The sequence below is a fragment of the Macrotis lagotis genome, chromosome 2 (assembly GCF_037893015.1).
Source record: "Macrotis lagotis isolate mMagLag1 chromosome 2, bilby.v1.9.chrom.fasta, whole genome shotgun sequence".
Lineage (NCBI taxonomy): Eukaryota > Metazoa > Chordata > Mammalia > Peramelemorphia > Peramelidae > Macrotis > Macrotis lagotis.
Genome location: NC_133659.1, coordinates 42,558,209 through 42,581,986, shown reverse-complemented (window position 1 = coordinate 42,581,986; position 23,778 = coordinate 42,558,209). Strand labels below are relative to the sequence as shown.

The 23,778-nt window shown below is 34.1% G+C and overlaps 1 protein-coding gene across 2 annotated transcripts in view; it reads left to right on the top strand.

Moving 5' to 3' along the window:
• The window catches only part of SH3GLB1 (SH3 domain containing GRB2 like, endophilin B1), a 45,546-nt gene that overhangs the window by 14,881 nt on the left and 6,887 nt on the right, over window positions 1-23,778 (top strand). The window contains exons 2-6 of one of the 2 annotated variants that reach the window (XM_074221759.1): window positions 591-732; window positions 3,016-3,144; window positions 7,921-8,054; window positions 9,125-9,217; window positions 16,639-16,725. In XM_074221759.1, coding sequence (XP_074077860.1) covers window positions 591-732; window positions 3,016-3,144; window positions 7,921-8,054; window positions 9,125-9,217; window positions 16,639-16,725 — 585 coding nt within the window. The remainder of the gene's footprint in view (window positions 1-590; window positions 733-3,015; window positions 3,145-7,920; window positions 8,055-9,124; window positions 9,218-16,638; window positions 16,726-23,778) is intronic. The other variant, XM_074221758.1, reaches the window with a different exon arrangement.

The window sequence follows — 23,778 nt, the reverse complement described above, 5'->3', positions numbered from 1 at the left end:
TACATGATTAAGTTTTTCCTCACTGTTCAATAGGTATGACAGTATACTACCTACTCGTATGATGCTGGTGAATAATTCTGATGTTATGGATCAATAAATAACATTTAACTCCTGGCTACTGCTTTCTAGTAAAGCACCCAAATATAGGGGACACCATACAAAGTGGAGCATAATGCTTGGGGCTTTGTTTATATATTAACTGAGATTTAAGTTGTGGGTACCTATTAAGGCAAACCTAGAATACAATAGTCAGTCAAAAAAACTCCTCTAGAGTGTTAAATAATACTTGAGCTGGTGAAAGTTTATAGGCCAGGCCAAGTTAGGACCTTTGCCCTCCACCTTTCCAGTATTCTTTCCCACACTTATGATTTCCCTCTCTGCTCAGCTTCCCCCTTTAGTGATCATATCATTTTGTCAGTTTATCAGGATGTCTAACTAGTAGGGATTGTTCTCAGCATGATTAGTCTTTTGGAATACAACTTATTCATTAGTTGGGGACTGCCTATATTATTGTTGATAATAAAATTACTTTTTTCCCCCCAACTCTATTTGAGGGATCTTTACTCTATTCTTTTCTTTATCAAAAACAGTTCACAGAAGAAAAACTTGGTCAGGCAGAGAAGACTGAATTGGATGCTCATTTAGAGAATCTTCTTAGCAAAGCTGAATGCACCAAACACTGGACAGAAAAAATTATGAAACAAACAGAGGTGCTATTGCAGCCAAATCCTAGTAAGGAACCTATTTTCTATTTGATCTTATTTGGGAATTTTATTTAAAATACTATTTGTATTACATGTTGGTTGGTGTTTTCCATAATTAGCTTTAATAAGTCTTTTTAATGGTTGGAATTTTTTTGTCTTTTGCTTTTGATTGAAAATGGAGTATTTTGCATTTTTCTTTAGTGTAAATCCTTTGGATGTAATGACAGTATTTGATTGTTTTCTGGAATCTTGTTTAATTGAGTACACTCAGAATAAAATGCAAGTCATGCTCAATACCTAAAATGTAAAAAGTCAAACTTGTTACTTCTCAGGATATGTTCTTACCAAATTTTAAGAAGCATATCATTGGGCCACAAAGATAAATAAATCCTTCTGAATTTGTGCCTGGAGAGAGGAATATTTCTGAATCAGTCCAGTTAAAATATGGTAGAATAAGGTTACTTCAGCTTTTTCCAAACATAGAATTTTAAAGCAGGTGATTTTACCTCTATTTTACAGATGAAGAAATTGCATCTCAGAAAGGTTAGGTGAACTTAACCAGGGTTACTCAGGTTGGTTAACATCGAGTTAAATATTCAATCCACTGTATCATTGGGAGGATGCAATTATTATTACATATTTTATCTGGGTTTTAAAATTTTAGACATAAAATTTATTACTACCATGAGGGCATCAAATTCAAGAGCTCTAAGAGGTACTACTGATGGTTCTGGGTATACTTATGTAGTTTGCTTTTTTTTAAAAAAAAAAACAGACATTTCTTTAAATGAGGAATGAGTTTCTTTGAAGAAATGTTTAGTCCTTCATGCCTATGTAGTTCATCTGTCATGTAAAGGAATCCATTTAAGACCTAAGCTTAAATGAATCTTAGCCCATAGTTTGGAAGGAAGGGATGAAATAATAGACATTTTTATTTCAATGTCTTCCCTTATAGATAGCAAATTTCTTTAAAATTTCTTCTAATATATATTAATAATCTCTAGTAAGAAAATCCTGTGGTCATTTATTTGTACTCAAAATCAAGGAGATAATCAATTTGCTACTTTAAAATGAATTTTTGTTAATATTTCATTTTAATCTATTAAACAGATCTAACTTAAAGTATATATTAACCCTAAATTCCATACTTGAATTGTAAACATCCCTTAATTCTCCCAAATCACGATTATCTCTGAAGCATTTTCTTTTTTTTATTGTTTTTTAATTTTGCAATTTTTCCCCAATATCGATCCCCCCCCACAGAAGGCAATCTGATAGTCTTTACATTGAATCTGTGCTATACATTGATCAAAATTGAATGTGTTGAGAGAGAAATCATATTCATAAGAAAAAAATAAAAGATAGCAAAATTACATAATAAGATACCTTTTAAACAAATTAAAGGTAATAGTCTTTGGTCTTTGTTTAAATTTCACAAGTCTTTGTTTGGATATAGATGGTATTCTCCATCACAGATACTCTAAAATTGTCCCTTATTTTTGTCCTGATGAAATGAGCAAGTCCATTAAGGTTGATCTTAACTCCCATGAAGAATTTTATACAATGCAGCAAAATTGACCATAGAAATCATATTACAACAGTTGTAAGATTTTGCTAGCAGACTTGAAATGTGAAGTTTTCTTCATACCAACTAAATTAAACTTAGATGTTATCATAATGACAGTATATTGCTAGTATCAGATCACTTTCATGTCATAGTCTGAACTGGCCCATTTACAGACTCTCATCTATATTTAGTCTTTAAGCTCTTGGAGACTTTTAGCTAGGCCTAGCAGAGATTAGTTTAAGGTAGCAAAGGTTTTGTAATGTCATTCTCTAATGGTGTGACTCTTCTAAACTTAGAAGTAGCTTGTGGTTACGTTCTCTAAATTCAGGATACAGAGCTATAAAGTTATGTATTTTATTCAAAGGCCAACATTTAGTAGATTTGAAAGAAAATCCTAAATTGAATGAAGGAGTTTAAATCACATAGGACTCCTATGTAACCCTTGAAAAAGTTTTATGTTTTAAAATAATTTTAGTGTCTGGTTATTTTAATAAGTTGAGCCTCCTGATTTTTAAAAAAGACCATGTACATACACTTCTGAAGAGGAAGAATTTTGGTCTACTGAAATTTTGGTGGTCAAATAAGATATTTTTGCTATTTTTCAAAATAAATTCTGTATTTTAATATGTGGTGGTAGCTTCATACTTATTTGAAGAGATGGCATGGTTCATAATAAAATGCTTTAAAAATAGTTTACTAGAATAAAAATAATATTTTAAATTAAGTTTGTAATCTTTTCCCCAGATGCTAGAATAGAAGAGTTTGTTTATGAGAAGTTGGATAGAAAAGCTCCAAGTCGTGTAAACAACCAAGAGCTCTTGGGGCAATACATGATTGATGCAGGGAATGAGTTTGGCCCAGGAACTGCTTATGGTAAGTGAAAGCCCAGTAGATTTGATAAGAAAGTAGGATTAAATCTTTATCAGGGATATCTCTATTTGAAGTCCCTTTAGCTCCAACCCTGGAATATTCAGTTATTTGAAATGACAGATTAATATTCATGACAACTTTGTAATGAACTTTTTAAAATTCTGTCTTAAAAATCTTAGATTAAGGGGCAACTAGGTGGTGAGTGGATAGAGCACTGGACCTAAGTTCAAATCCGGCCTCGGACATGTAATAATTACCTCCCTGTGTGACCTTGGGCAAGTCACTTTAACCCCATTGCCTTGCAAAAAGCAAAAAACAAAAACAAAAATTTTTTGATTAAGTTCTTTGATTTGAAGATTTATTTTGTTAGCCCTTAGTTGTATTAGAACAAGTGTACCATTCATTCTTAAGCACAAATTTTCATTTTAATGCATGACATATCTAAAATTTTTTGACTATGTGCAGTTTATGAACAGGTCTTGAACAGATAGTTTTATGTTTTACATAATTTTTGTGGTAATTGAAAGTCAAGCTAAAAAATGAACTGAATCTTGAAACTGAAGTCTGATATGAAAATTGAAAGGTTTTCAGCTGGTAAGAAAAGCTCTTAGTGTAAAAGCCCAATTTATACTTGATGCAGAGAATGAGTTTGGCCCAGGAACTGCTTATGGTAAGTGAAAGCCCAGTAGATTTGAAAAGAAAGTAGGATTAAATCTTCATCATTAATTAATCTTTTACATTTATGACACCATAGGGTTCATTTGTTTTACTCAAAATTTAGATTTCTTGGAGACCCAGGAATGTTCAAGATCTCTGAATTACACAAATTTGGGGGTTTTAGTTCTTAAGAAGGTAAAGAAATCACAGGCCTAAGCTTTTTGCCTTTGTTTTTGCAAGGCAAATGGAGTTAAGTGGCTTGCCCAAGGCCACACAACTAGGTAATCATTAAGTGTCTGAGGTCGGATTTGAACTCAGGTGCTCCTGACTCCAGGGCCGGTGCTCTATCTACTACGCCACCTAGCCACCCCCTAAGCTTTTTTTGATGGAAAGAATTCACATTATTACATACATGACAGTTTTTCAAAGTTAGCCAAGTCTGTATTATAGTGAGATTTCAAATAAATCTTTGTCCCTATACCTCTTTTTAATCACAAACTTCTAGTACTGATTTTTAAAAGTCAGTAGTTTTAAATTTTGAATTTTAAATTCGAAAGGCACCTTGAAGTAATTCAGATTCTTCATTTTCCAGATAAGAAGAATCAGCCCTTGGTATCTGAACTGATTTACTCAAGATCATACTAGTTAGTGCTGAGAATCTGACCCAGAGTACTTGCCTTCTTTCTCCTGTGTCCTGATGGTCTTTTCACCATGTCATGATGTTCCTGTTTCACCTCTTAGTAGAGTTTTCATTGATGCATTCAATGTTATTTTGTCCATCTTTATTTTCCTTGACTTTCTGAAAGCATTTGATACTGACATCCTAATCTTCTTTCAGCTTTCTCCTCCTTTAGTTTCTGTGACACTGATTTTTCTTTTTGGTTTCCTTTTTTCCCCCTTCTATCATCCATGTTTTAGGTATACTTAAACTTTCTATCTTCGGCTTTCTTCACACAATATTCTGTTTGCTTTTGTTGCCATATCTATTTGGATAAATTCTATCTCTGGTTCTGGACCTGGCATCTCCAAGAGTTCATAGTGCTTAATTTTCATCTGCCTACCCACCATCTTCGCCTAGATGTCCTGGGACAGCTTAGTGATACAGTGGATAGAGCACTGGCCTTGGTGTCAGGAGGACCGGAGGTCACATGCAGCCTCAGACCCTTGACTCTTAACTCTTACTAGCTGTGTGACCTTGGACAAGTTGTTTCACCCTGACTGCCTCACATCCAGGGCCATCTCCAGTTGTCCTATTCATAACTAGCCACTAGACCCAGATGGCTCTAGAGGAGACGGTGAGGCTCATGACTTAACACAGCCCCCCCCCACACACACACACTCAATTCTTGTCATGGCATCACCTCCCTGGTGTTGTGGTCTTCTTCGAAAATGAAGGACAAACATTATTATCGTTATTATTGTTACTGTTACTGTTGTTATTGTTATTATTATCTAGATATCCAACTAACACCTCAAATTTAGTATTAAAAAATTAAAATTATCTATTGTCTTATTTCTCACCCTCTTACTCCCCCCCCCACAAAAATCCAAACTACTCTTCCTTCTATATCTCCTGTGTCTACTGTCTGTACCACCATTCTACCCCAGTCATTGCTTTGATTATTCTCTGCTCCTCATTCCATTGCCCTAGTACCAGGTCTGTTGCCACTCCTGTCAGAGAATCTGCGCTGTAAGAGACCTGAGCAGGAGCATCCCTCTCCATGAGTCCCAGGAATAGTCAGTTCTTCAGCTTGTCCCTGCAGACTAGAGTGGTAGATAGTCAGCCCACTTTGGAGCAGCCCTCATTGCCAGGAAGTTTGCCTTCTCTTGATCCATTCTCTGCTTCTTCAATTTCTACCCGTTGTTCTGGGTTGCCCTTGGTGGCCAGTCAGCATAAGTTCAGTCTTCCTAAAACGTTGGAGGACTCGTGTAATATGCTTCTCCAAACTAAACACCCCCCCAATTCCTTCAATTTTTATTAGAAAGCCTAATCTTCAGTCTCCTCACTACCCTCTTCTGCCCATGTTCCACTTTGTCAGGGCCTGCATAGTGTGCAATGCCCAGATCTGGTCTGATCAAAGCAGAAAACAGTGTGACTGTTCTCTCCCTGACTGTAGGCGATGTCTCAGATTGTGCTGCTGAAGATCATGTTAGCTTTAAGGGAGCTCTTATATCACACTGATTAAAATTTGGACTTGTTTCTTCTAAAACCTCTAGATATTTTTCATATCACTTGTTCTCTAGCTGTACCTCCTCCATCCTGTTCTTGTATAACTTATGCTTTTGAATCTATGAATAGGACTTCTCACTTAAGCCTATTTTGAGTTCTGACAAGACATGCAGCTTTTAAGCTCACCCAACCTTTATGACACTTGCAGATTTGACAAGCCGTTATTGGTACTTTATCCAAGTCACTGATGTAAGGCCCTGATCATATCACCTCATATCTAAACTACTCTATCTCCAGTGACTGGTCACTTGTCAAAGTGATCCTCATAAAGTATAGATCTGACTATGTCATCTTTCTATTCAGTTAATGCCCTCCAGGATCACAGGTAAAATGATCTGGTATTCAAAGCCTTCCATAACCTGGAACCTTCCAACTTACATTAGTCTACAATCCAGTGACATTGGCCACTTTGCCTCTGTATCTGGTCTTCTGACTTTGCTAGCTTCTTCAGGCTTCTCTGACAGATGCCTTTCCTAGCTCTCCTTAATCTTCCAGTTTGTCCCATCTATGATTTGTTTGTATATAATTGTCTACATGTTATCTCCCTCATTAGACTATGAGCTCCTTGAGAACAGTCTTCACTGTTTTGGGGAACATCATAGACATTTAATAAATACTTTTCGCTTTGTTAATTAAATCCTCATAAAATATCCCTTTGATAATAGAACTTCATACAGGAATAGAAATTAAGGTCATTGGCCTGTCCATTCTCTTCCTGATTGTAAAGTTGTGACATTTATTTCCTTTCAGTTCTTGAATTTCCTCACGTGAGTATATGTTCTAACTCTTCTGTATTATTCATTGTGGTTCATGTAATCAGTTTCTTTTTATATGAACTATACTTATAAATTGAACTCTAGTCAAGAGTCATATTTCCTGTTATTTTTTACTTCTGCAATGTCCCATCTCTATCCTGTCATTTTCATACTCTTCCAGCTTCTCACCTGGGCTGATATTATCCTCATATCTGACGTCTTTGCCTTTGGTCTTCTCTTCTTTCTTAATACACAGCCAAAATAGTCTTTCTCCTGCACAGATCTGTGTTACTCCCTTGCTTAAAAATTGTTAAGACTCTGAACCTTGACTCACAAAGTCCTGCATTCACATTTTGCCTCAGGTGCCTACTAGCTGTGTGTCCCTGAGCAAGTCACTTATCCCCTGTCTGCCTCATCAATTTCCTCATCCCTAAATTTTTACCATGATAATCCCAATTACAGCCATAAGGAGTCAGTTACAACTGAAATGACTGAACGAAAGAAATCTTAAGATTGTAGACTTCTTGGAAATAGGGATTATCATTTTTAATATTCGACTCCTAACACTTAATACAGTATTTTGCACATAATAGATACTATTAATGAATGAATAGCTCCTTTCAATTGTAGACATTCCCATTATCCATAGAGAACTTTACACAGAATTTTGTGAGCATTCACAGCTTATAAAGTTTTCTGTGATATTTTAATACCTACTTAATTTTATTATTTAAAAATAACTAAATTATTGTTTATTTAATTTAAACATTTATTTAATAAGAAGGCATCTAGCAATTATATATTTATAACTTTAAATTATTTCTTGATTAAATGGATCAGAATTCTAGAATTGGAAGAGACCTCAGAGACAATCTAGTCAAACTCCCTTATCGCAGGCCCCAGAAGGTTGTGACTTGCCTAGATTCATACAGATAACTGGGCTTCTGAAGTGAGGTCTGAACCAAGGTGCATTAACTTTAGGACCAGTCTTTTTTGGTATTATAAAGTTTTAATTATTAATTTCATAAGAACTATTTAATTTTTGAATAGCCAAGGTTATCTTCTGCTACTTTATCTTTTGGACTTTTATTATTGTACACATTACCAGAAGTTTGAGAATAAAACTTTCTTTTACAGGTAATGCCCTCATCAAATGTGGAGAAACACAAAAACGAATTGGAACAGCAGATAGAGAACTGGTTCAAACGTCTGCAATAAACTTTCTTAATCCTTTAAGAAACTTTATAGAAGGAGATTATAAAACAATTGCTGTGAGTTGGAAGCCTTTTTTTTTGTAAAATAGTATATCTTTATGTACTCATAAGTGTTGGCGACTATATTCACCTTAATGACTGCTTTCAAAAGTCTTAATTATATGGATGTAGCAGGCTCAGAAATTAAAAAACAACACCACTTCAGTTATGCTTCCTGTTCAGTTGGGCCAAAGGAAAAAACTAATGTGGGTTGTATTTAGTGGATAAGACTGCAGTATTAGGAGTAAATAGTTCCTTGTCTCTGGCAGTGAATGGATCTCTAGTGGGACTCCTAGATGTTCAACGATCACCCAAGTCATGGAACAGTTTCAGAAATATGCTGTTGTTCTAGTTGTCACCCTTATGGCAATATTCTTGAGGCGGTTACAAGTCCCAAATATAGACACTTTGAAACTGCATTATTGTCCTCTTAATTTCCTTAAATAGAACCTGCTTTATGGGAAGATGTTCTTCCCAATCGTTTTGACATGTTTTCTTTCATGTTCTCACACCACACCACACCCCTTCCCCTACCCCTACCCCTACTCCTGCAGGGAAAACGAGGAAAAGCTCTCATCTTGATTCCAGTTTGGGTTAATTTGTAAATCCTTTGTTCTAAAATATTTTGGAAACATTGTTTTTAGAAAATATATGTTGGTGTGAAAATTAAATGTTGATAGCATTTGATTTTCCTTTAGCTTTTTAACCTCAGTCAAAAGAATTAACTTTTTTATTTTAAAGATGTTAATGATAATCTTTACCTTTAAAATTCATCAAATCTAACCAATATAACAACCAAGAATATTCAGTATTCCCCACCCATAGGTCCCAACCTCTCTAAAAAAGGGAGGCAGCTCCATTTTTTATCTGTTCTCTAGGATCAAGATGGAACTTCATAACAGTATTCTGTTTTATTCCTAGATCCCAATTTTATAGAGGGGGGAAACTGAGACTTGCAGGGAAATCAGGGGATTTGGCTAGGGTCACATTGCTAATTGTAATCTCCCCTAGGTCCAGCCTAAATAAAATTGATAATCTGTTTTTTCTGTATATTGAATTCTCTAAAGGCCTCTTTTTTATATTTACAGAAAGAAAAGAAACTACTGCAGAATAAGAGACTTGATTTGGATGCAGCAAAAACCAGACTGAAAAAGGCAAAAATGGCAGAGGCTAAAGCATCAGTAAGTAGTTGTTTAGATTCATTGTTATTAATCTAAAAAATAATTATTTTTAAAGACTCATATATGAGGTATGACTGTAGAAAAGTTATTTTGTTTGATTTTGAAATCAAACTTGCCCATATTTTGTATACCATGTTATTGTTCTCTTCAAAATAATGAGGCTATCTGTGTATTCCAGGTGTACTGCTCTTTCTGGAAATAATTACTGATATTGCCTTTAGAGCCCTCTTTGCATTTGGTTTTATATCATGTCCCTATTAGATGGAATATGACAATAATGACTTAAGACATAGCCCTTGGTTTTTTTAGAAGTTTTATCATTTAGGACAGATCAGACAAGCATAATGCAGAACTAGTACAAGGGAGGATATAAAGCAATATAATAACCAAAATTTAGGCCATGCTTAAAAGTTTTTAAGCTCTCTACATGCATTTAAAACTCTCATTCATCTGTTTGATCCTTACTCCAACAACCTCATAAAATACTCCAGGATTTATATTCATTTTTTATTGATGAAGAAAAACTCAAAACTCCTAAAAATTAATGAGTGACATGTCCAAGATCACATGTTTAGGAAGGGTCAAAGACAGAATTCTTGCCTGGGTCTTCTTATTCTTTGTATATTGGGACCTTTTACTTTACAGAAAGTTAAAAATTGTGATTGTCAGCTGCTTGTATCCTGACTTTTACTTCTACTCTCTGGAACTTAGGAAGAGACCTAGGAAGGTCCCTCTTTCACATATCAGACCTTCAAATACTTGAAAACCTCATTCTTGTCCTTTTAGTTTTCTCTTCTCCATGTCTTTAAGTTGTTATGTGACACAATCCCACTTCTTATGTTTTGGACATTCTTCAGCTTATCTGTGCCACTGGTGCCTCCAAGTGAACCCAGTATTCCAGGGCTTGGACCAGGGCAGAAAAGAGCAGGACTGTCACCATCCTAGGCCTGAGTGACCCTGATACTTAGTGTGGCCTAACAATACTTTAGCATTTTTGTCTGACATTTCACAATATTGACTTACATTGAACTTGAATGCCTAGCAAGGAATCCCCAAAATGTTTTAATCAGTGACAGTGTTAGTAGGAAGTGATTAATGAAACTTCATTCAAAGTGACTCCATTTTGAAGGAGAACATAGTTCATTAAAAGTATGAGTTCTGTTATATTAACTAATTTTTTAAATGTTTCATTCAGATTAGGTTATAATTAATTGTTGATGCAGTGATTCAAAAATTGTACACATTAATTATCCTCAAAGGAATTCACATGCCTACCTCACAGGATTTTTAAAAGGCTTTTTACATTTTCAACTAAGAAACAGATTTTGTTATAATGTCATTATAAATCCTGAGACTAGTAAACAGAGCTTGTATCCCAAGATTTTCAACCATGGTAATTATTATTCTGCTGAGAACAGAATATAGAATACTACTCTAAGGAAAGCAAAAGAAGTATATTAAAAAAAGTTTTTCTTTCCTTTGGAAGCTCTGTTAGGAGAAACTTATCAACTGCAGAACTATAGAGATAAAGATTAAGTCTAACTGGGTATTTCTGTGGACATTTACAAAAAAAAGTTTCTTATATCTAGTCTTTTCTATAGTTTTCTTTCTAGATTTCCTATAGAACTGTTCCTGAAAAGATCTATAGCCAGAAATTCAGGAATAGTATACTTGTCATATTTTTAATGATGAATAGCTGTGATGAGTTTGCTTTATAAATTATAGAAAATACTTAGAGTCAATAGCATTTCACCTTTATAGAAATAGAGATCACTTTACCAAGACAGACTAAATATATCCAGAGATAATTATAGAGTGAGAAGATAAGAATCAGATTTCAAGGCAAAAAAATCTCATTTGTCTTTTTTAAAGAGATGATTTCCTTTTCCAGATAGAAATTATTCAGTATTTCACATTTATATTGGTACTTTGTGACTATAAAATATTATAGGCATAATTTCATTGATTCCTCAAAGAAGGCCCTATAAAGAATAGTATCACCATATAACACAAGGAAACTAAGTTTTAAAAAATGTAATGATTTATGTGGGGTTGCCTCAGGTGAAGTTAGGACATTGAAACTAAGTCTTATAGACTTAGTGACACTCAACTCATCAGGATAAGGTACCCAGTATATGGAATTCCCATACCATCAAAGATAGAAGGCACCCAAGAGCTGTTGTGGTTACTTTGCCATAACTTTTTAAATAATATTAGCAAATTTAGTATGAAGTCAGATTCACTTTTTAAAATTTATTTCCCCATAATTCTCCTTTTGATTGTGTTGGGGCCAAAATTTCTATACAAATATATATTTCTAAAATTATAATGTAGCTCAGCAATAAAAATTAATTCATTTAGAAAAATCAGTTTCTAAATAATTATTCAGTAAACATTCTATTATGCACCCTTGTCTTAGCAGTAAAACCAGAGATATAATCAGGATCAGAATCCATGTGTCTGTCTTGACAGTGACTAAATTCATTATATTGGATTACAAACTCTGCATACATTTCTGAGCATTTAGGAAATTTTCATTGCCCCAGTATGGTTAGAAAAGGTAATGAAAGATATCTAGAACCGTTCAGGGCTAGAGAAGCAGAGAATTGTAGTTAGGATATTGACTATGTCTTGTTTTCCTGCTTAAAAAGAAAAAAAAGATAGCATTCTGAGAAATAATGCTTTCATAATTCCTCTTCCCTTGCAAAAGAAAAGGGATTCTCCTATATTGTTTAGTGTTTCTTGATAATTTCTGAAGATGGTACCTAAAGGAAAATTAGAACAAGATATGCTTTTTGTTTTTCTCTACCTTATCAGTAGCATAAGTTGAAAAACATTGGTAATTATATAACCTTTAAAATAATGATGATGATGATTGTTAGTGTTTATATGGCATTTAAGGCTTGCAAAGTGTTTTACACATGTTAACTCATTTGATTCTCACAACAACTCTGGGAGATTAGAACTATTATTTTCTCCATTTTATAAATGAGGAAACTGAAGTACACAGAGGTTAAGTCACTTTTCCAGAGTCACACAGTAAGTGTATGAAGTGGGATTAGAACTCAGTTCTGATTCCAAGGCCCACATTCTTTCTATTTGTGCCACCTAACTGGAGTTTATTCATTTTTATCTATTTGTTGCTAAGACAACAGGCAAGTTAAAGAGTTATTGAAAGCACATTTTTACTTTCAAATTTTATTTTGATTTCTGTCCTAGAGCAATATATTTGCAGGTGAAATTGGAAAAGATAGATTTGCTTTATGGGATTGAATAATAATCCTATTGAGCAATTTTGAAACACTTTGAAGATATCCCAGAGCTTTAGCATTAATTAATTTGAGCGAATGGAAATTGGAATTCTGTGTTAGCTGTTCATTTGGCTTTGAGATATAGACTTCCAATCACTTATTTACTTTAAATTCTAATAAACCTAACTAAGGCTACTTTGAAAGTGTTAAAAAAAATTGGAGGTTTCTTTAGGACTAATATTATTGTATAATTTCATTAATACTAATTTACACCTACTAAAAAAAATTCTTGGCATTTAGTTCCCCTTTCACTTTACTACAAAGTATAATTTTTCTTCAATACTTACATGACTTAAGGCATTTTCTACAAATGAAACTTTGCACCTTTGAAAAACATTGCATAGCTCAGAGGTTATTAATTCTGCAAAGGAAGAAGAAAGTGGAAGATCATTTCATTAAGGTTATAATGTAATAAAAGAGGAAAGGGTCAAATTACTTATTGAAAATTATATAGAGGTTGAAAAGTGAGTTCTTAAATGACTGTGGGGGAAATTTCTTGCTCCAAGTGTTCTTAAATCTACAGATAGCCTAGGGGAAACCTCTGCTAACAAAAATCTAGCAACTTGTGGCATGATGCAAACCTAGATTAAGCATTATAAACATGAGTGCAGTCCAGGCAAAGATTTTTTTCCCATACAAATATACATATATATATATATGTGTGTGTGTGTGTGTATATATATATATATATATATATATATATATATATATATATATATATCCATGTTATCTTGATTCCAAGTGCTTAACCAGATTTGAATTTCTACAGTGTCAAGGAATTGTAGATCTTCAGATTAATTTTTGGTTTTCAGAGCAAGTTTGCTTATAGAAAAATTCAGTGCTACTGGCCATCTAAGTTGATTGTAATTTTAATCTTAGAATAATAGATCATAATGCAAATCATGGATTTGATGAAATGTCAACAGAATTTTTAAGATACAGACTAATGGATTGAAAATTTAGCCTTTTAGAATTTGATTTTTTAAAGTTATGGATGGAATAGAGAAGATTTAATCCAACTTCTCATTTCCAAGATGAAAAAAGTGAGGCTGACATTAAATGATTTGCCCATGATTAAACTATTTACTTGTAGAGCCAACACTTAAACCCAAGTTTCCAAAGGCCTTAAACATTTTTAGCCAATAGTTTAGTATATATTTGCTAGACACAAATTCCTGCAGAATAGGTTTCCCTTCCCCCAAAATAAACCTTTTATCATTTGCTCAATATTAGACTCCTCCCACACATAGGTCTGAGAAGCAGAGAATTTTTGAGGGAAGAGGACTAAGGAGTCCAGCCGTGATAGTTCTTGAGGAGTGGTTGGCATTTTCAGTTTCCTTTTTTTGCTGCCACAGGACAAAGTGAACACTTCCTTCAGCTTTCCCCTAAATCCCTTCAGGTTTCTCCCCACCCCTTTTTCCTCTTTAACTTAGTCTCCATTCCCAGAAGGGATGCCCTTTCTCCTGGCATCAGGTCCCAGGACATAACCTGTGGCTGCTCTCTGATTTCTATTTAAAAAAGAAGAGCTTGGGGTAGAGGTGGGTGCAGCACACGCTCCTGCTCTGTGCTAAGAGCTCAGTGCTAGCATTACTAGCTGGCCTCAGCTTGTGTATAAAAGGATTATGAAGAGAAGGGTTTTTTTTCCTCTCTTAATTTTCTTTTTTCCTTGTTAAACTCCTCTTTCTTGAATCAGCTTTGTTTACAGCTTATTGAACATGAATTTAACAATCCTTAGCAGTCAGGACCAGACCTAGGAAGGGGAAGTTCCACTCCCAGGGCAGGTCTTGGAGAGTTACCTTGAGGTGAAGAAGGACTGGACCTCAGGGATGCTCAGCAGCTCTTGGTATAGCCTTTTTTCCTCCTTCCTAAACCCTAAAGTTTAGAGCTAGAGGGGATTTATGAAATCCAGTTCATTTTACAGATGAGAAAATGGAGGCAGAAAGAAAAAAACTTGCCCCAGGTCACAATAGTAGCCAAATCAAGAGCCAAATACCTTCAACATGACCCTCTCTTATGGTGGGTAGCCTATGTATTTAACAAGGGAGGAAAAGGCTCCAGAACTGGGAACCAAGAACTCCTTTGTATTCTCAACCTTTCAAATGTGTAATTCTCTGGTCATCTAACCTTAGACTCTAAAGGAAGTTGTCATATCCCTCTTCCAAGAATTAGCTATAGCTTTGATAGACCTAGAATGTTGTAATACATGTGCCACTCATTACCTTTCTTGAAGGTCTAGGGAAATGACTTTCTGCCTTTCTGGGTTTGTTTTCATATATGTGAATTTCCTTCTAGCTCAAAATCTATAAGCCTCTGAATATTTGCAGCCTTATTTCTCTGTATGTAGGTAGTCCACAGGACATTATGCAAACATACATTCTCATTGATTGTTTGATCAAAATAACAAAAGATTCTTAGATTCTGAGATATATATATATATATATATATATATATATATATATATATATATATATTATTAGTAAATATACTAGGCTTATTTTTAAGAGTCTTGCCCAAGTGACCAGATCCATATTAAAGTAGCAACTCTGGGCTTTCCATTGCCATATCTTAGATCTTTTAAGATACAGAATGTATTTTACTTTGCATGGCTCTGGGAGACCAGTTTTATTTTAAGTGTTTCTTCTAGCCATCTGATAATATCAATTGGTACAAAGAGTTAAAAATGCTTTACATGTCTTAATTGCCTAGCAGAAAGTTATTTATTAGAATACCATTAAAAAATAAATTAAATAGTGCTGTTTTAACTGAAATATATTTCTTCCAAGGGAATATCATATTACTTTTTATAGCACTTAATAATGTAATTTTTTTAAGCTTTATTAGGAAAAAGTTTTGGATACCTGATTCTATCTATTAGAAACATCTGTGACCTTTGATGTGACAGCAAATTCTTATGTGCAAGAATTGAAGATGCCTCAGATGGCAGCTTCTACTGGAATTTCTAAAAGATTAAGTGATTGGAAAGAGTACGGGGAACCCTGCCTTCTGATAATAATTTAACACTTGGGGTAGGTGGCACAGTGGATAGAGCACCGGCCAAGGAGTCAGGAGGACCTGAGTTCAAATCCGGCCTCAGAAACTTAATAATTACCTAGCTGTGTGGCCTTGGGCAAGCCACTTAACCCCACTGCCTTGCAAAAACTAAATTTAAAAAAATTAACACTTTAAAATATGCCAAATTGCAATTTTCTGTTTTTTTTGAGGGGGTGGGTGGCAGGGTAAGTAATAAAAAGTTAAAAAAAGTATAATTAAGTTTGCCTCTATCATATAAACTTCCTCACTTATATGAGTCCAGCTTGCTGTACTTCAGTCACTATACCCAGGAAGGCATCTCCACCTTGTAATTTTTTTACTTCTTTAGTTGAATTATGTTTTAGTGCTGCTCATCACTGCTTCTGGATTTCCAGATTATGAATATGAAAAAGAATGACTTCAACTTTAATAATAAGCTATAATCCTTATTTCTGTATTGATTTTTTTGAAATTATACGGAATTTATAATTTCTTAACTGAGCACATTTTGCTGTTAACCAATTGACAAATACAGAGTGGACATATAGAATATCTGTATATATTCTCACAGATAATCATGAGTACATTTAATAAAATTTTAATGTATTAAAAATGAAAGAATATACATGCATTTCATATTATTTTAGCGAATATTAAGAACTGCCTGAAACTGGTTATAAAAGTTAACATTGTACCTACACTTATTTATTCAAAATGAAAGAGTGATCTTTGAATTGAAAGCCTTTGATCAGGCAGAAGAGACCTAGAAGTTGATTGTGAATAAGTTTGGTATTTCCAGAGCTGCCTTATTGCCTGTCTTGTGGTGACTATAGTCAAGCTTTCCTATATTATCTTGATTTATATTAGACTTCCATTAGACAGTGGTGTGATTTTTAAATTTGTCTCCTGAATAAAAGTTATATGAATAGCACAAACTTCCATCACAGCATAAGCTACTCAGTTTCTAAAAGACATTGTGTATCTGTTCATCTTGGTTAGTGTTGTTTGTACAAAAGAGATAATTCCTTCACTGTGTTCTTTGTTATAATATGTTCTTTGTCTCTTATCTGTGCACTTAAGCAACTAAATTCGACTCAACCTGAAGGAGATAACATTATGGTAAATTTATCTTACATGCTCAACTTGCTGCATGTAAAATGGCTGAAGGTTTGTTGGCCTACCATGTTTTCTACATCTTGAGTGAATTGTCTTCTCTTGCTATTCAACATCTCTTCCCATTTTGAAGTTTGGAGTTAAACATTCATAATTATATATTAATGTAAAAATGAATTATACAAATAGTCATCAGAGAAACTCTTCATTTGATCTTCTTTTGAGCAGGGTACTTGCTTACAGGTCAGTTGTCAGAATCTATAATCATATACTAAAAGAGGCTTTTTTTCCTGCCTTTTTACTTATTCAAATTAAGCCATTTCTTTGTTTGAATTATTGTATTATAAATTTTGGGAAAGGATTTTAAAAAGACAAATTTTAGACCTTTACCCTGTACTGGTCAAATTATATTTCTTGATATATTTATAGACCAGTGTATTCATCAGAATTAGATCTTTGCTTTAGTATAAGAACATTCTTTCACCTGTCCTGTTATTTGGGAAATTGTTACTGCCTCTCAACAAGGAGACACTCAGTTAGCAACCACTTATCTGCCTAACCCCAGCTCTTCTCTTGAGATTCTACAAAGGAGACAGAAGTAGTTCTTGAGAAGTTTGATTTTTTTTTATTTCCCTTATAGCTCATATTTCTTCTGTATTATGTGTATATGTATATGTGTGCATGTGCATATATGCATATAAGCATATATATATCTGACCCCAGTTTGGGGGAAATTTTTTTTTAAACCTTAAGGTTAATTTCTTATAATTTATGCAATCTTTTGAAGCACTGAGGACACAGCTTTTTTTTTTTTAAAAAAATGTTTAGTGAAAATTATTTCAACTTATAAAGTACTACAAGTACTGAAATCTGAGCAATCATGGCTTTTGGAGGTCAGTGGTCTTGGGCATATGTTAGTCCAGCTGGAATAGTAGAGAATCTCTAGTCTAGTTAAAGTTAGAGTTGGCATAACAAATGCATACAATTTGTGATGATTTGCATTGCCTCTATTATCTGTTATTGAAGCCCTTCTTAATAAAACAGCGTATTTTTCAAATAGCAAGAGAATACATTTACTTATTTTCACTGTCCTCTTTAGTAGATTATGTGAATGTATGAAAATGTTTGTCGTAATACTAAAATTAGTATGTACATTTTAGTATACATAGATTGTTAGAGCCAGAAAGAAAGTCAGATCATCCAACTGAAAATCTTAGATTAAAAAGAACAAAAAACAAAACAAAAACTTTCCCAAACTGTTTATAAAGGCTTTTTTAAAAATTGTTATAAAATTCGTTATAAATTACCATTCCAATATGTATACCCCCAATTTTTTTAGCATGAAAGTTATTTTTTATATATGTTGGTTTTACTCTTCTACAGTTAGTAGTATCAATGTAAAGTATCCAATTATAGCCTATCTCATTGTTAAACTTGTATAATTATGAGTCCATAATTTGAGCCAGAATGGATTTGGACAGTTAGTTATCTGTCTCAGCATGCTGATGGATGAGGAAATTTGGAAATATTTAGAAACTGGCCCAAAATGAAGTTCTGATTCTCAATTTCCCATATAGTGATTGGTTTCTATAATCTATAATTTTGTATAATTGAGCTACTTGAGTAATAATTTATATTTGAATGCATATATTACTTAAGAATGTTCTATAAATTGTAATGAATAAGTTGTTGGAATGTTTTAATCTACTAAAAATTTCAGTAACTGGCAGGATGCTGAAATAGTGTTTTAATTTGTCTGTCCAATGATATAGAAGATGGTTAACCAAAATTTTCTTTCATGCTTTTCAATGATTTTTCTCTAATTTTTAATGCTGGCTAGATTTGGGCAGAGGAAGTGACAAAAGTAAGTAAGTCTTTAAACAAGAATTTATGAAAAAAAGGATTTGATTACTGAAATGTAAAATTGTTTACCAATCAAATCTGAAAATTGTAGAAAAGACAGGTAAATATACTTCTTAATTTTGCTTGGGCAATATTGAGTTATACATTCTTAATGTAGAAATTTCTGACAATTTTCCTAAAAAAGCATTTTAAGGGAAAATGGTAAATAATTTTTTTTTACTGTCACATAGTAGAAAAGATGATATATAATTATTCAGGATCAGTTGGGTTGCCATCTAAATTGTGAAACTATTTTGAAGTATTCTTTTTAAGCATTACAGTTTCAAATATTGGTTTCTATGAACTCAGAACTGATCATGTGGCATTTAGGATTCATTGTTTGGGGGTTTAATCAGTTTCACAAAGAAGCTGGTTCTCACAATTTGGTATTAAAAATTATAAGGACTCCTTTGTGTTGCCAAAATTTGTAATCATATACCCAAATTTATAGATTCCTTCTTAGAATGTTTTTAAATACATAAAATATATAGTATTTCAAAGGAAACCATTTATATAGAAATGTAGTTATCATTTTTTTAAAGTTCACAAGCCCCAACTTAATCCCTGATCTAGTGCAAGTTATGGATGGTCCTCTAAATTGGTAATATTTTAAGGGTACTTCCCAACTCTTTAATACTCTTTAAGCCCAAAATTATAGAACAGATCTTCAAATGTGCTTCTCTTTTTTGGCTCAAACATCTTTTCTTGGTTCTTGTAGGGGAAGGAATTGTAGTAGTCTTAAGAAAACCTCTTTTCCTGTAGGGACCAGACTTGGGCTTGAGGGTTTTTTAAACTATCTGCCTTAAAGGTATCCATTAATAAACACAATAGAATTCTCTTTTACATAAGCATCCTTATAAGGTCTGCTGCACTGTTGTAGCTTGTAGGCAGCGTGAGCATAAGAGTGTGAGGACACCACATCGGTGGAATGCCCAGGAGTCTGACCAGTGGCTTCCAGGATGTGGGGAGACTTGCTTTCAAGCTTAAGATGTAGGAATGAATGGATGACCACTTGGGAAGTCAGTCAGGAATGTTGCCAGGCATGCAACCCTGAGTCTGATGAGAGAGGAACCCCTTGAGGAGAGGCCCTCAGCCAGGACAATTCGAGAGGGGACCTGGAAGGGAGTGGGCTGGTCAGGTTTTCTGGCTATGGGGTTGCGACCTGAGAGGCCTCTTGCTTGTCTCACATGCCCTAGAGCAGCTAGGAAGGAACTTGGAAAAGGCTTTTTTCACTCCTACCATGTACCTATATCAGAATGCATGTTGGGGTCATGGGATTGTTTCTGTATAAGTCAAGTTTACTCTGGAAGAACTGTTCTAAAATATATTACATGCCTTAATAGAATAGAATACCTTAAATAGAATTTAAACTTGTCTTGTTTTCTTCAGAAAAGCTCAGGTCTGTGTCTTATAGACAGAAATTCAGTTCAGTATCTTTTGTGTCCCATCATGAATTGAACTAAAATGATGAAGTGCATCTTTTTCCCTACAAAATTAAATATTAAGTCAGACTGCAATCATCTCCTTTAAGTTATTTTCTTACTGTCAAAAATCCAGCAGCATTTTTTTATGAAACCATTCATAATCACTTTTATAATAATGACAGGTGACATTTCTGCTGTTCTTTGTGGCCAAGAACTTTATATAGATACTCATTTGATTTTTAAAATGCCCCAGTGAGGAAGGCATTACAAGTGTTATCCCTATATTATAATAAATGAAGAATCTGGAACTCCAAGTAAGTGACTTTACATTAGTTTTATTTTGTTTTGTTAATTATTTATTTTTCCAATTACATGTAAAGAAGTTTTCAACAATCATTTTTTGGTAAAGTCTTGAGTTCTACATTTCTCTCCCTCTCCCCCCCCCTCCCCCTGTTAATTAACTGTTAAACATTTCCATAGAAATCATGTTATGAAAGAAGAATTAGAACAAAAAGAAAAAAACCACACAAGGGAATAAACACCATAAAACAGATTTAAAAATTGATAATAGTAAACTTTGGCCTGCATTCAGACTCCATAATTTCTCTGGATGTGGATATGGATCGCCTGTGTTTTCTGCTAAATCATGTGGATTAATCTCAGTGTGTCTTGTGGACATCTCTGACCCTTCAGATCGCTTCCTTTTTTTTTTTTTTTTGACACCTAAAGGTCTGAGTGTGACCAGTCTCTAAGATTCCTTAACTGTGATTCTGAAATGAGATTTGTAAAAACCATTTAGCCTAATGACTGTCCCATAGTAGGTGATCTATAAATACAATTATCTCCTTCCTCTTGTCTTCTGCTTTTAGCCCTTCTGGTCTTGCAGAGCATCAAGTTATCAGTTTTACCTTGACATTAATTTGCTTCTCTTCTGTCTTTTCCCCCTAAGCCTTGATAGTTGCCCCATCAGCTATAAATGCACATGACTCAAATTTACCTTGAATTTATTGGTTTTCCTTAATGTCTTTGTTAGACATTGATTCCCTTAGAACATTTATTCCTTTTTTTCCCATCTGCTTCTCTTGATCTGATTTGTATTATTAGCATCAAAGTGAAATATAGTTGAGTCTAGTACTAAAGCACTAAAGCATAAAGTTTTTATGATTGCATTGCATGATTTGTTAAGCAATGCAAACGTATTGCCAAGGAGCCTCACCCAAGGGTGACCTTAGTGAGCCAAGATTGATTGTCTAGTAGATTATCAGTACCTTTCCTGCTGTTTCCTTTTTTCCTTGCTTTTTACCTATTCATAACTAATTCAAATGCTTCAACTTAGATGAATGGGAAAAAGGACTGAGAAAAAAAAATCAGTTTAGTTAGCCTTTTTGCTTGTTAAGTTTTTAGATGAAGCTGCTTGCCTTGTTGCATGGGACTTAGAATAACTTAACTGTGGCAAGTGGAAAAGATACTGAGGATCACCCACAATCTTACCTCCATTTCCATTGATGTGAGCCTCCACTGAGAAGGATAAATTAGTCAGTTTGGATGAGCTAAGCAGTTATTCCCTGGGTATTTGTTAGCAAAGCTGTTTAAGCAATTCTGGGTAAAGACTTGAGGTGAAGTTAGTAATTATTGGCAAAAATTAGTTATGAATCATGAATTTCAGTGAACTTGTCTTGACTCCAATTTGCAGTGAGTAGTTGAGGATTGGCTGTAACTTTGAGAAAAATTATGTAACTTTAAAATGTCACAGGAAAACTGATGGCTTTTCTTTTTGCAAAAGGTGCCCTGAAGAGCTGGAAAGGAAAAAACTCAGCTATTACTTAAGAAATTACTTAATAATTTTGAGCACCTCATAGGAAAAAAACTCAAAATCTAGTATAAAGGAGTCCTTTTTAAATTTTTTTTTTTAATTTTGCAATTTTTCCCCTAATCTCGCTTCCCTCCTCCACCCCCAACAGAAGGCAGTCTGATAGTCTTTACATTGTTTCCATGGTATATACATTGATCAAAATTGAATGTGTTGAGAGAGAAATCCTATCCTTAAGAAAAAAAAATATAAGAGATAGCAAAATTACATAATAAGATAACTTTTTTAAAAAAATTAAAGGTAATAGTTTTTGGTCTTTATTTAAACTCCACAATTCTTTCTTTGGATAAAGATGGTGTTCTCCATCACAGATACCCTAAAATTGTGCCTGATTGTTACACTGATGGAATGAGCAAGTCCATTAAGGTCGACCATCAACCCCATGTTGCTGTTAGGGTGTACAAATGTTCTTATGGCTCTGTTCATCTCATTCAGCATCAGTTCATGCAAATCCTTCCAGGTTTCTCTGAATTCCCAACCCTTAAAGGAGTCATTTTACTAAGAAACTTTAAAATTATGCAGTCTCTTTAGAGTAACTAGTACCACAGAGTAGAATTTCAGCTTTAACCTCAAGATTTGCTTATTTTTGAGATTTTTTTCTCTATTTAAGGCAGTGGGGTTAAGAATGACTTGCCCAGGGTCACACAGCTAGGCAATTAAGTTTCTGAGGTCAGATTTGAACTCAGACCCTCCTGACTCCAAGGCCAGTGCTCTATCCCCTGTGCCACCTAGCTGCCCCTCATTTTTTTAAAGTCTGAAGTAAAAACCTAGAGAAATAATTGAAGATCATTAAAATACTTTTTTGAGACTTGTTGAAAATTATATTTCCAGGAGCCTAGCATAATCCTCCTTCCTTCCTTTCCTTTCCTTTCCCCCTCCCTCCCTCTCTTCCTTATGTTAAATGGCTAAGATGAGTTTAGAAGAACACAAAGACAAAAATAGGGCATTTTCTGCCTTTAAGGGAACTTGTATTCTACTAGGAGAGCTGATACTTGAACCGAATTGTAAAAGAAGTTAGAGATTTTAAGATGGCATAAGGAGTAAGAATTGGAGGACTAAATTTGGGGAATAGCAGCTAGATTAGTTTGACTGGGGCACAATAAATGAAGGGAAGTTATAAGAATTGAGCCTGGAAAGGTTGACAAGAGCATAATTGTAAAGGACTTTCAATAACAAATAATAGGAGGCCATTGGAAATTTTTGATCAGAGGCATTATATAATTAGGCCTGTGTTTGTCAGCCATGTGAAAGATGAATCTGAGAGGAAAAGGATGAGAGACAGCCCTAGGAGAAGGCTATTTCAGTAGTCTAAGAGAGAGAAAAGTGAAGGCCTGGTGGCAATAGGAGTCTAGAAAAAAGATAGAATTGACATGACTTGGTCTCTGAGAATATGTTGGATAAGAGAACAAAGGTGAACTTGACTTGTACATAGAGTTTGAAATGCCTTGGGGACATCTAGGTAAAGATATTTGATCCACATTTGGTGAGTAAGAACTAGAACCCATGAGAAAGAAGAGAAGCCTGGAGTAAGAAAAGATCATCATCATCAGATCTGGTATTTTAGAAATCACTGGTAACTTAGAAGGAGCAATTTCTTTGGAAAACGTTTTGCCTGACAATGCTTATTTGTTGCAAGAAATTTTTTTCCCTTGTTTTTTTTTGGGGGGAGTGGGAGATAGGGATATGTCAGAGGGTATCAATAGAGATGCTCAAAAAGGCCCAGTTTTAAGTGCTCAGAAGAAAGCAGAAGGAAGTTCTCAAAGAAACAAAAACAAGTGAGACAATTTTGAAAGTAATGTTTTGAATATAATTATATATATATGTATATATACATATATATAAACAAACATAAAATGGAAAAAAATCGTGATACTGAAATAATTCATCCTAAGTACTGTTAAAAAAATGCCT